General features: G+C 35.4%; 1 protein-coding gene across 1 annotated transcript; it reads right to left on the bottom strand.

The window, feature by feature from the left end:
* Positions 1-2318: 2318 nt before the first annotated feature.
* Positions 2319-5803, bottom strand: cabp5b (calcium binding protein 5b). The gene is made up of 6 exons (XM_069148531.1): positions 5753-5803; positions 4099-4129; positions 3846-3989; positions 3270-3379; positions 2951-3098; positions 2319-2386 (listed from the first exon to the last, which is right to left on the bottom strand). Exons 1-6 carry the CDS (start codon positions 5801-5803, stop codon positions 2358-2360), a joined length of 513 nt encoding a protein of 170 aa, XP_069004632.1. The 3' UTR covers positions 2319-2357.
* Between the last annotated feature and the right edge of the window lie 7682 nt (positions 5804-13485).

Here is a 13485-nt window from a genome sequence, read left to right as displayed (position 1 = left end):
TATCTTAATCTAATAAATAATATCCTTGAGCTAAAGTGAATGTTCCCAATTTGACAAAAAAAACAAAAAACGTGTTCATGTGCATGGAACAGATGGACAGATGGATGGACGGGCGGACAGACACACGACCACAGCTTTCACCAGGGCAGAGGTATTAAAAAATATCCTTATACTTTACTGGTTAAAAAATTTGAAATAAACAGTAAATCTTTTAATTTTGATGAAAGTTCAAAATGGCAGACATCATTGTTTGGATAAAACGAATAAATTAACAGCCTATGATATATCATAAAGTATTTTCTTTGATATGTGATATGAAATTTGTCTTTTGCTTTCAAAAGATAATGTTTACAAAAAAATATGGCGGTTCATTAAGCTCCTACAGTGCTTTTTTTGGTTACTTTTTTCAACCGGTAGATGAGAATTAGTGGTGGTGATTCTGTCTTATCTCCCATCTGTTCATCTGAGGGTCCCATGATGAGGATTACAGAGGCTGAACTAATCCACCCTCATGAGACAGATTATTCCTGAGATTGTTTATGTCACTGTATGCATGTTGTTTCATGACGTATGATTAATTCGGCGCCTGACATTTACTCTAGCAGTGTGGGATGTCATGTGAAGCGAAACACATAGCTGTCACAATCATAAGCAAATAATATGACAACTCAAAACTGAATCACAATCACAGGTCAGCATTAAGGGATGGCAAGAAAAAAAAATGTAATCTTAAATTTGCTGTCAACCACAGAATCACAATTAAGGCCATGTTTTCACAGCCGTGTTTTCATTCTGATTTCATGCCGACACCTGCTGATTTTATGATTTGTATCTTTTGCGCTGAAATTGGTCAAACAATAGATTCATTATACAGAATTTTAGTTTCATTGCAGTTTTATTGCATCAGTGTTTTCCACCAACAGTTTAGATATTAGGTAACAGTCTCGAAAATATGCATTCATTTGTAAGACAAAAATAGCTATTGTGACATCAAGAAACTCCCATTTGTCATGCAAAAGCATTACTATAGATGGATATTTAATGATAAAAATGCCAAAATAACAAAATGGTTAGAAAATAATATTTTCTAATACCATCATTGGCAATCTGCCATTCAGACATGATATCAGTTATACTTTTAAGCAGATTAATCTGCTTGATATATTAAGTGTTTTATTAGTTTAGGTTTAGTTAAACTATATTTGGTAAGATGTATGGCCAAGACAACTATTTATGTATCTGTGTATGTGTATTTAACATGAAAAGGCAGAAGATACTCAATAATTAATTCATCACTTAATCACCCAAACCCATTAATGTGCCCACATTAAATATTGATTGTGGGATTTAATTTCAAACACAAATGCAAAAACTTATAAAATGACAATGCATACGCATATATGCAATTAATTTGTATGTTTGTGCCACTAAAGCACACACTGCAGGTGTGACCCTGATTTTGATGTGACAGTGCTGCTAGCAAAGACCATTAAATATTATCCCCTGGAGAGTAGTATTGTTTAATAAAGGGACATTTTTACAACAGAAACAAACCCTTGATGATTGTATTTTCCTCTCAGACATGTGTCTGCTGCCACAGCAAGTGGAGTCGATCATGATCAGAGATTACATGAAGAGTATTCAAAAAACAACAACAACAAAAGACAATGAATTAATTAAGATAATTAAAAAACACAATATTTGAGAAATACATTGCCTTTTTATTTTCTAAACTTTGCAATTTGTCTCTGAGAGGAAGTATGGTCAAAGCTCAAACACTATAAATTCAGAAGAGAAATCTAATTTTGACATCATTTGGTTTTACTTTAGTTCTGTAGGTCAGCACAAAGCATTTCCACAACATAGATTCATTTGATACACTTGTTCTCTGCAATTTTCCCACCATGCTCAGAAATAAGACATCTCTAAGTTCACCACTGACAGACACTTTGTCTGCACTGGCACTGTATTCTTAACTTTTTCCTTTTTGAACAGCCAACAATGACATGGACAATCACTGCTCACTCGCTGGGACAGGTCAGGTGAATTCAGGACAGACGAAATGACAAACTTTTCAAATTTGATGAACAGAAATGTCTGAAAACATGATCATGGCTGTCTAGAGAAACCATTTAAAATTCAGCAATATTATATTAAGTAAATATGTTATATTTATAGTAAATATGTTATATTTAACAAAAAGAACAAAACATCTTTGTCATCTTAAAATTAATGAGCACAACATTAGCTAAGTAATATTATTAATAGTAAGTAATAAGTAGGCTATCATCAGCATAGAATTTAATAAAAAGAAATGCAGCCTCTCCATTCACAGGCATCCATTCATAGTTGTGTCCTCATTTCGCTGACATCATTTTCACGAACTCTGTGAAGAAAATGAAGAAAGTACTGATTAAATACATTTTTTTTTTTAGGTTAATAGCAAACTGAGGGGATTTGTTTCCCCAATAGCCACACGATAACAACCTACTACCTACTTTGGCACTGAATATCAATATAGGTAAAATTCAGCTTTTGAAGCAAATGCAATGCAGTAGAATTTACATTTAAGAAAACAATAATGACTAAAGGGTTTCACTAATAGTCCTTTTCTCTGGGCAGCCATTGTGACTTGCTACTGTGCAACAAAAGCACAAGTAGAAATAGTAACATCATTAATGACTAAGGGTTTTAGGTATGGTATAAAATTGCAGAAATATAATATAATATAACACAATTAATGTTCTTTGATGAAAAAATAAATACTTAAAATTAAATGTCTTGGTCTCACAGAGCAATCCTTCTTTAACTCACCATCATCTGTCGAAATCTGTTTTCATGCTGTGTGTGTGTGTGTGTGTGTGTGTGTGTGTGTGTGTGTGTGTGTGTGTGTGTGTGTGTGTGTGTGTGTGTGTGTTTGTGAGTGTGTGTGTAGGCGCTTGTATCTCACCCTCAAAGTCAACTGTTCCATCTCCGTTGTCGTCAACCTCTCTGACCACTGCATCAATTTCATTCTTGCTGGTGTGTTCCCCTAATAACTTGATCATTGCATGTCTCAGCTCTTCAGATGTGATAGAACCATCACCATCGATGTCAAACTGCACAAAAAGCGAAAGACATCAAAAATATTTTTAGAAAATCTTGGGTACACACTGCAGAAGCAACATAAAGTTTTGCAAGATTATAAATGAGTTTTATGAGTATGTTCATGTAATGTCCACCATGGGTGCTAAAGACCACAAAATGAGAAGAAGTTATGTTGAGCTCACCTCTCTGAAAGCGTCTTTGAGTTCCTTCAACCCAATCATCCCTGCAGTTTCATCCAGAAGCTTGGGGGTCATTAGTTCCACAAAATCTTCAAAATCCACCCGTCCACCCACTGTGACAGGACAGATCACACAACTAATATAACTATAATCAGGTGATAAACTAAAAAAAAAAAAATGCAGTTTCCCTCACCATTTATCTTCTTTGTTTGGATTGAAAGATTTCATACAAAGTGTCAGTGGAATGATATTAAGTTATCCTTTATTGTGTCCCTTAAGATAAATTTGTTTTGGGCATTCTAGAGACCACAGGGGTTGTAGCAGCACCTCTTCATATGCACACAAATACACACACTTATAATATCAGCTGTATTTCACGTTTACATTACAAGTGTTCAAGATGCTATTCATCAAATGTTGACAGCAAAATTGGTCCTAAAATTATAGAATACTGTTGTGGTCTTGTTGTGTCTCAGCTGTAAGTAAATGGGAAACGCACATCAACTCAGTGCATTCCCAGTTTTCATCAGATTTCAGTTTAAAGTGTATTTTGCTTTCATGCAAGTGGACATTACTCACAATTCATGTTGATGTTTTGGCTCAGTTCTATCAGCTCCATTTCAGTTGGCATGTAACCCATGGTCCTCATCAGGTTCCCCAAGTCTTTACAGCTTATGAAACCATCCCTGTCCTTATCAAACTCTACAAAAGCTTCACGTAACTCTAGAGAGCATACAGACAAAAGGAAACTGAGAACTGTATGGAACCAAAAGATAAGAAGAATAATACAATACTTTAACAAGTAAATCTGAAAGCATAATAAAAACTTTACCTTCCATCTCATCGTGTGCAAGAGATCTTGACTGCAAAACAATGATGGGACAGATGTAAATATGAAATGATGTTATTATGCTTCACATACAGTAATTTACCACAAAAATTACTGGTTTGGTAAACATAGTCATAAATGTACTAAAGCTACTGAATTGTTTTAGGGCTGCAACTAACAATTAATTTCTATATCAATTAATGATTAATTTATTTGGTCTTTAAATTCTCAGAAAACAATGAAAATGTCAATGTCAGCCAGTGTTTCCCAAAGACGAAGGTTCAGCCTAAAATGTCTTGCTTTGTCCGGCCCAACAGTCCACAACCAAAATATGTTCAGTTTCTTACCACAGAGGATTAGAAACCAGAAAATATTCACTCTAAAAATGCTGGAATCAGAGAATTTGAGCAATATTTTATTAAAAAAAATATTCAAAACAAATAATTGACAATTCAAATAGTTGGGGATGAATTTTCTAGCAAATTAATAATTCATCAAGTTGTTGGAGATCTACTATTTTTCATCTGTAGTCCTTAAACTGATTTTCTCAAGTCACCCGCAAAGCAATGTTCTAACCACAGCATGTACACTGTCCTTATGCAAGCCTCCATAAGGTCTATATATAAATATATAAATGGTATATGTATTACAGAAGAAAAGTAAGCTCTGTGGAATAAGCACATGTTTGCAAAGAATATTTGCTGAAATGGTTAAAGTCCCATTCAAATGGGCTTGTTCAACATGTGATTTTGTATACTTTTAAATAGTCTATTTAACATATTTAAATGCACTGACTGTGATAAACTTAAAGCCAAGAAATTAGTGTAAAAAGTGGATGAATAAATGTCTCTCTGGTATGATACTGATAAAATAAGTTAAACAAAAGTATTTCCTTGTATTTCCTGTCTTTTTAACTTAAAAAAATATATAATAATAATAATTTCATCAAATTCCACACTCAAATTAAACATGCAGGTCATAAAATGTAATGGATGTCAGAGCTATATGTTTCTATCTGTAGTAATGCACTTAATTATACCAATGATTTATCTATAGCCTATATGTGTTCAAAGTTTGACTATTGATATATACATAATTCAGGCTATCTGAGTCGGTCTTATGTTACATCTTTGGTTAAAACCTTGATTGATCTTTACAGTATGCTATCTGCTTCATCTCCAATCATATGTTGTCATCCTGTGATTAAAACGTCAACACAGATTTCCAATCACTTTCAATTACTTTTCATTATATAAACATGACTGATGCGTATAAAATGCAACCTATGTAAATATGTTTCAATTGTGTATAAAAATATGAGATTATTATATTTTTGCAAATTAAATTAGAGACAAAGTACTGAAAGTAACTGCGTGGCCCAACTGTACCAGATAACAACTTTTCCTCTCCACCCTAAGGATGGAACAGGTCCTTTATGCTGAGACTACAACACATAAGAATAACCATAGAAACAAAAATCTTGTTACAAAAAATATTTACATTCTAGTTAAACTAATGGATAAGATAATAATAAATAAAAAAATATACTGAGCTTAAAAAAACTCATGAAATGAAGACATGTTGTCAATAGTACAAAACTGACTTAAAGTCACATTGTCATAATGTTCTGTCAAATCATAAATTTAAATTGACTTACTTGTCTCCTCGATCCACCTCTGAGAAAGATGCAAGCTTGTTTAACACTCATGATGACAGACAGTCACAGTCAAGATCCTGAGCTACTTGTGTTGAGGAATTTATTTGTTGCAAAATTAAATACACTTCGTTTAATGCCTCTATATCATTTGGTTTCTTTTACCAGCACAAGCATGTGTGTGTGTAAAAGATCAGACAGTGATCTGCGAATGCTGGAGAGGAGGGATGAGGTCTCATATGGATTATCTCTGCAGCTTTGGTTTAGAAAAGAAAGATAGGCTTAATGCTGCGCATATGCACAATTTCTCATAGTTGGTCAAACATTAGTGTCAGCTTTTGTGCATAGTATGTATCATCAGTATTTGATATTCATAATCAGCTGTTAAAATACATGTTAAAAAATAAGAACATTGTTCTACGTCTATAAGGTTTTAAAAAAAAAGATTATAGTTACCTCAACAGAGGCAAAGGATTTGCCACAATGGTCAGTCTCAGTATGCAAGTTATCATAAAAACGAATTAATGACTGACATTTACAAGGGTTGTTCACTGTATTTTTATGAGGATATACATCATATAAAACAATACTTTGTCAAAATTAATGGATCCATTCAACTTAAAGAGATTGTCTTTAAAAGGGACTCAGGCGGCTGAGGTACATCTACAGAGTCTTCACTTCGAAAAATTACTATTGGAGAGTACCAGAGACCCTTGTTGTCATAATAATAATAATAATAATACTTCGGAGCACTTCAGTTAGGTTTTAAGTACACTTCGTTAGGTTTAGAAAAATATCACAGTGTGGCTTGAATTAAGTCCATTTGTTTCATAAGTTATATACATTATGTAAGGTTTTATGTGTGTAAATTGAAATAAGTCAATGTTGACTTTCGTTATCACAGAACACAAACTTGGTGAAAGTGCTGTGATTGATGCATCCGACCACCTTGACCTCTTCCCTCAGGCTTTGTCACTTTTTATACTACGTCATCTGACTTCCTCCTTTGCTTCCGTCATAAGTGCTGCAGCCAAAAGAAATGACAATAAATGCAAACGTCGGCATGTTACAGGGGAGTATGGTGTGCAAATGGCACAACAGACATACAGTATATGACAACAATGCATACACAAACTATGAAAGTCTTGTCATCCTCAGCCTGTATAATTGGTTTTGGTCGATTTCTTAAAAGATAATTATTGACTATATCACAGATGATGGATTTGCTTCTTAAAAAAGATAAACAACAACCATAATTGAATGCCTCACAGCAGCATGCCTTCGCCAACCAGTCAAGTTTTTACATCCATGTCTGTCCGGACTCAAATGATATATGTGTAGTGAAGACTTTCAAAATGTGTTCACATGCTTGGCCAATAAAGCTGATTGACAATATGGTCCGAATCTACCCTTCTGTTCCTCAGTTACAGCATTTGATATAGGCCAGAAGAGGCACAGTGACCTTTGGCCTCGGACCACCAGAATCTATTCAGTTCATCCGTAAATCCAAGTGAATGTTTTTGCCAAATTTGAAGAAATTCCTTAAAGGCATTCTTGAGAAATTGCTTTCACACTAAGAGGACGAATAGACCTTGACCTTTGACCTTTAACCACCAAAAACTTGTCACATTATCCTTTAGTTGAAGTAAAAGTTTGCTAGAAATGTAAAGAAATGCCCTCAGGGTGTTGTTAAGATATTGCATTCATAATAGGGGATGCATGTGAGGTCACAGTGACCTTCATATTTGATCTTTGACCTCCAAAATCTAATTATTTTAGCCTTGGGACTAAGTGAAACTCTTTGCCAGATTTGAAAAGAAATTCCTCAAGGTGTTTGGGAGATATTCCACTCAGGAGAATGGGACAGACTGACAAACAGAAAACATAACACTTCCGGTTACAGCTGTTGCCTGCAAGCAGGCATGAAAACACAAAAACTGAGATCCCATTTCATCTCCTTGGAGAAGATAATAAAAGTCTGAATTTGCTCCTTCAATTACATGATGGATATTGGAGCACACTGTTAATAATGTTCAAGTGTGTTGAAGTTGAAACTTTTTACTGACACGTAGACAACAAAAAGCGAGAACAGCTGTAACAGTGTGCAGTTTTAAAGTTTTGCATGTCAGAGTGAGTTTATTTCTGGGGGCCTGTGACACACAATGAATGTTTTTGAGAGAGATAGTCAAACCCCTCTTCTTCACACACCTCTGGAACTGCACCTGTGGCTGTGAAACTTTGTTGAAGCCAGACACTCATATTTCACTGCATCTAGTTGCATGTCAGCAGGTGTCCAGGCGTGAAGTGGCTCATGTACTGTATTGCACACATGCATCCTCAGAGAGATGAAAATAAAAAAAAACACTGACAAAACCTCTAAAACATGACATGCTGTTTGAAAACTTATTTTGAGTCACACGTCTGATACAGTGAGCAACATCATATATTATTAATGAAACAACTGAATTATAACATAAAAAAAAAAAAATCCCTGGTGACAACAGATACGTTTGTCTGTAATGTCTGAATTGTTGTTTCTGTGTCCAAATTCACTCCCTTTATAAACAAGAATCAGTTATCACAGAATTGAGATTTAAGATTTAATATTAAGGCATGGAATGGTGTAAATATTTACTGTTCTTGGCATGCGGCCTTGTTACAATAGAACAACAATGTGCACGTTAGGAGTTAGAATGGATGAAAGAGGCATTGATGAATGATGGACCAGGATGGAGCATGGCTATGATTTTTATTAGCTCTGGCAATTAGTTTAATCAGAATGCCCTTCCACTGGTACTATTTGGTGTGTGACATTTCTTTTGTTGGCCTTATAATGTATTTCTAATTCTGAGCAGTCTTAGTCAATGTAGTTGCTTGACTAATGATGCTTGACTGTTTTGTTTTGCATGTGACCGTGAGATAGTTAAACATAAGCAGGTTGTGATACTGAAATTGCAGCAGATGCGGCTGAGGACTCTCAGCTGGTGGTTCGCAATGTGATTTCTGACATTAAAATTTCTCATTCCATGCAAATCCACACTTTTCTCTGCAGTTACAGAGAACAGAACTGAAACCTGCTTTGACTACTGTGGTGTTTTAACAGGATTTTTTTTTTTTTTTTTTTTTTTTTTTTTTTAATCACGAACAATACTTGATATATCACTAATCTATTATTAGTAATGTATGATTAAACCGATTAGAGGTCGTCATACCCAAAGTCTTTGAAAAATGCTAATATGGAAAAAGGGTTTATATAATAGCTATATGAATTTATTTCTGAGTTAACTAAGATTAAAACCTTGAGACAAATAATTAATTAAAAGCAATTTTACTTACAAAACCTTGTAGCATCAGTGATATGGCAGATGATGCAGTTAAATGCTATTCCAACTGTCTGATTAAAGCAGAAACATGTTCCTGCTTACTGTTCTTGTACTTTATGTGGATCATTCAGGGTCACATCTTTTGTATTTTGCATTTTCCTGTTTTATTTATCAAACTACCAGAAAACTTCCCTTATGAGAGGCTTTATGAAAACCACCAGAGGGCAGTGTAGCAGCTCTAAAACAGGATGAAGAGCAGTCAATGGTACTCAACATTTACACAAAACATCACACATAATGACAGCGGAAAGTCATTTTTGACTTCTTGTTTAATAATGCTGAGAGTGTCAGTTCGATTGAGACTGCCTCAGCCTTTTAAAAATAGTTTCAAGGTATTGTTGGGACTAATAATCACCTTTTCTTGCAGATCGTTTAAATGAATAGCACTTACTGATAGAAGTGTTTTTTGATGCTGAATAACAATTAAAAATCAACACTCATATTGAATCGCTAAAGTAACAAATATGAATACACCCTGAACTGTTGGACTTATGGGTTAAGACATATATTTTAATACCCACAAAAAGACAATCAGAATCCATGATCTAGCTTAAATTAATAGTTACACATTTGGTGAAATGTACTTCTGGGAGTCGAATGAGAAGATACGTGTTCTTCTCATGTCTGCATTAAATTTGATTTTCTTTCCTTTAATGACAAAATGAGTATGTCACAAATAATTGTCATCGAGTTTTTTCCTACTTAGGAAAAAGGCCGTCATTGTTACATAACTTGCCAGTGTTTTTTTTATATATGCAAATGGACCTTCCTCATAGATTACCATAAAGACTAGAGTGTCACGCAGTCAGCGACATCAGATCACCTTCAGTACCAACATGTTGTCTGTAGCTCTGCTGCTGCTGCTGGCTGCTGGATCCTGTGAGTCTCACTGAGGCAGAGACACTGACAGTATGATCACAGCACACTGACTGTTGTTACACTGATTCAATATTCAACATGTTTTCCTTCAACAGGTGTGAAGTGTGAACAGTTGACACAGCCAGCCTCTGTGACTGTGCAGCTAGGTCAACGTCTGACCATCACCTGTCAGGTCTCTTATTCTCTCAGCAGCTACAGAACAATGTGGAGCAGACAACCTGCAGGGAAAGGATTGGAGTGGATTGGTGATGCACATGTTGGACACCCCACATACTACAAAGAGTCACTGAAAAGCAAGTTCAGTATCGCCTCAGACTCTTCCAGCAGAACAGTGACTCTAAATGGACAGAATATGCAGCCTGAAGACGCTGCTGTGTATTACTGTGCCAGAGATCCACAATGACACAAACCATCAGCAGACCTGAACAAAAACCTCTCAGTGCCTGAACACTTGTAACATGAAGCCACCAGAGGAGGAACCCTCAGACCACAGATGATTTCCAATCAGGTCAATCATCTACTAAAAAACTGAAATGTGAAAAGAATAGTCCTTATTCTGATGAAAAGATGCAATTTTAATAATAGGAAAAAAACGAATGAACGAATAACATAAGAATGCCATCATCAACATAACATTGAAGCATCCCCTTCACAGTTGCCCACTCATTGTGTTCGCCTCATTCCTGTGACATCATTTAAATTCTGTGCTGAGAATTGACTTGCTGTAATATTAATTAACAACAATTTTGTAAGTTTTTAGAAAATATTTGATTCTGTTGTCAGGACAGTCACACTTGGTACTAATTCCTGCTTTGGCACTGAATGAAAAAAATATGTGAAATTTACATATTCAAACACATGCAGTGTTTAAATAATGTTTGTATGAAGACAGGTAAAACTAACAATGAAATCTTCTGTACTTTATGGAGTGACAGTGAGTCATTACAGCGAGACAGCATGCACAATGCCAAGGCTCTGTTACTGACGCTCTGAACCTGAATACAGCACATTGATGTAATTTGTTGGACGTGTGATTGACCATGTCCAGCTGTTGGCCATGAGAAAAATAATTTTTTTCTATTTACCATTAACTTAAAATTATTTAAAGTTAATGATATTTACCTCAATAAACAATTTTTTTTTGATTATAGCCTTAAATTTAAACAACAAATTATTAATGAAATTCTTTAACTTGCAATTTTCTTCTAACTCATCATACAGAAGAGAAATATAAAGGGCTATAAGATTAAATCTCTGATTTTTGTGCTGTGTGTGTGTGTGTGTGTGTGTGTGTGTGTGTGTGTGTGTGTGTGTTACATCTACTTGTATCTCACCCTCATAGTAATTCAGATGTAATTTTAACTACATGGATTGGTCCAAAATATCTGGGCTTTGGTTTGATGCTGTAATTATTTTAGCAGTTACAAAAGCACAAGTGCTGCAGGACCCGCAGGTCCTTGTTTATTAGACAAACCTTTTTTACTTGCATTTGAAATTAGCTGAGCCACATATATTAGCTCCTCCCTCTTTAAATCCCAATGCAAATCCAGAGGGCACAGGCTACTTCTGTCCTCCTCCTGACTGTCCTTCTGTCCTCCTCCTGACTGGCTGTCATCTTCAATGTTGGGAAGACTTTGTTCACACCTTCACTTTCAAGATGCTGGTCAAACTGTCTGTTCTGCTGTCAGTGCTCTTTCTACCCTGTAAGTTTATTCATGTCGCAATTCACTGAAATATTTATTTCTTATTGTGCTGTCTTTTATCTCTTGTTTTCACTTGTTTGTACTTCTGATTTTTTTTTTTTGCAGGTTTGAACGCTCAGGCTCTGGAGTCAACTCCATCCACTCCACAGTTAAAAAAGCCACAGGAAGCCCTCAGTCTCTCCTGCAGAGGAACTGGATTTGATTTCAGTCAGTTTGGCATGCACTGGATCAGACAACCTGCAGGAAAAGCCCTAGAATGGCTAGGGCTTATTTACTATGATGCAAGTAAAACAAATTATGCCAGCAGTGTGCAGAGACGTATAGAAATCACCAGAGATAACAGCAACAACATGGTGTATCTGAGGCTGTCCAACTTAAAGCCAGAAGACTCTGCTGTGTATTACTGTGCCAGAAACACAGTGCTCAAGGTGACCCGAGAAGCTTTACAAAAACCTCAAACAACTTTCAGTCACCAGCAGGGGGTAGCAGGAGCCAAACCAGTTTGACAGAACACCATCACATACAGGAAAAAACAGAGTGAAAGAACCAGCTGTGGTGGTGGTTTGGGACTTCCTCTTTTTAATGGGTTTATCAACATGAGCTTTACAGCAACGCACTGTTAAATATATATATATATTTTAAATGATTCCATCTGTTTTTGTATTGCAAAATATTTTTTGTTATATCTTAACTATCAAGGAATTGATAATTAAGAGGAAACAAACTGAGCACAACATGACCAAAAAAACAGAATTTGTTTTGAAGTTGCTTGATCAAATTTAAGAGTGAAAGACACAATGGACAGTGCAATATTAAAATTACAGATGGTTCTGTGTGTTTTATAGGGCAAGCATAGTCACAAAGGGAAATACAAATGGTTTTGTGACCATTTAGGTGTAAAAAGTTTAAAAATACAGACATCTTTTGACATTTAACATGACTGTAGGACCATCCAGGTCAGACTCCAACATTTACTGGCCAGGCCTAACTACTCAGAACATGTAATAAAAGCACCGTCACAAATATAAAGACATTATCAATCACAAGAATGTCCAATTTAAATTGGATACAAGTGTATGGGTAATTTTGGCAAACTAATGAATTCATGGATTCGAACAATCCAGTGAAATTATTATACAATTCAAACTTCCTCCCCTCTCTTGTGAAGAATTCATTTCATGCTGTTAGTTGCAGCAGAAAAAGAGAATTCAATACAAGCAGGCTTCAGTTGCTCTGCTGCTGCTGATGCTGCTGCTGGATTCAAACTACTGTAAATCCAATTAATACAATTTGTCACAGGTGGATTCCAATCAAGTTCTCGAGGACAATTAAAGCAAACAAATTGCCCCTGGTTATAATTTAGAGAGCCACTGCAAAGGCTCTGAACACAAAAATTAAAAAACAAAATTTGGGGGGGAGGTTCTCTGAATGCACAACACTTAACCATTTGACATGTTAAGACATGTCAATCTTGTCCCTCAAATTTTTTTTTACCTTTTCTTTCAGTTTGGAGGCTGTAATTTCTTTTGATGTTTCATAATAAATAATTGTCTGTCTCCCTTCTGTGATGTTTTGACCTTCTCGTTCTTCACCAGCTGACCTCATACCTTGCTTTGCAACATAATAATTTAACAAACATCTGTAACATATACTGTAACATTTTTCCTCATTTTGTTTTAGTGTCAAATCTTGAACTGGATTGTGGTGAATATGTTGTGCAGAGGGAAATTTGTTGCCATTATACAATTAAATTGAGGTATAACACTGTGTT

Source organism: Embiotoca jacksoni, unplaced genomic scaffold (genome assembly GCF_022577435.1).
Source record: "Embiotoca jacksoni isolate LCO1_2020_lvr unplaced genomic scaffold, fEmbJac1.0.p SCAF_15, whole genome shotgun sequence".
Lineage (NCBI taxonomy): Eukaryota > Metazoa > Chordata > Actinopteri > Embiotocidae > Embiotoca > Embiotoca jacksoni.
The sequence above is the reverse complement of the archived record's forward strand: the minus strand, read 5'-3'. Positions and strand labels throughout refer to the sequence as shown.

Coding starts and splice junctions, on each gene's coding strand:
- cabp5b (XM_069148531.1), bottom strand. CDS start 5,803: ATGAGTGTTAAACAAGCTTGCATCTTTCTCAGAGGTGGATCGAGGAGA. Junction 4,130..5,752: donor GAGGTGGATCGAGGAGACAA/GTAAGTCAATTT, acceptor ATTGTTTTGCAG/TCAAGATCTCTTGCACACGA. Junction 2,387..2,950: donor TGGAACAGTTGACTTTGAGG/GTGAGATACAAG, acceptor TTTTCTTCACAG/AGTTCGTGAAAATGATGTCA.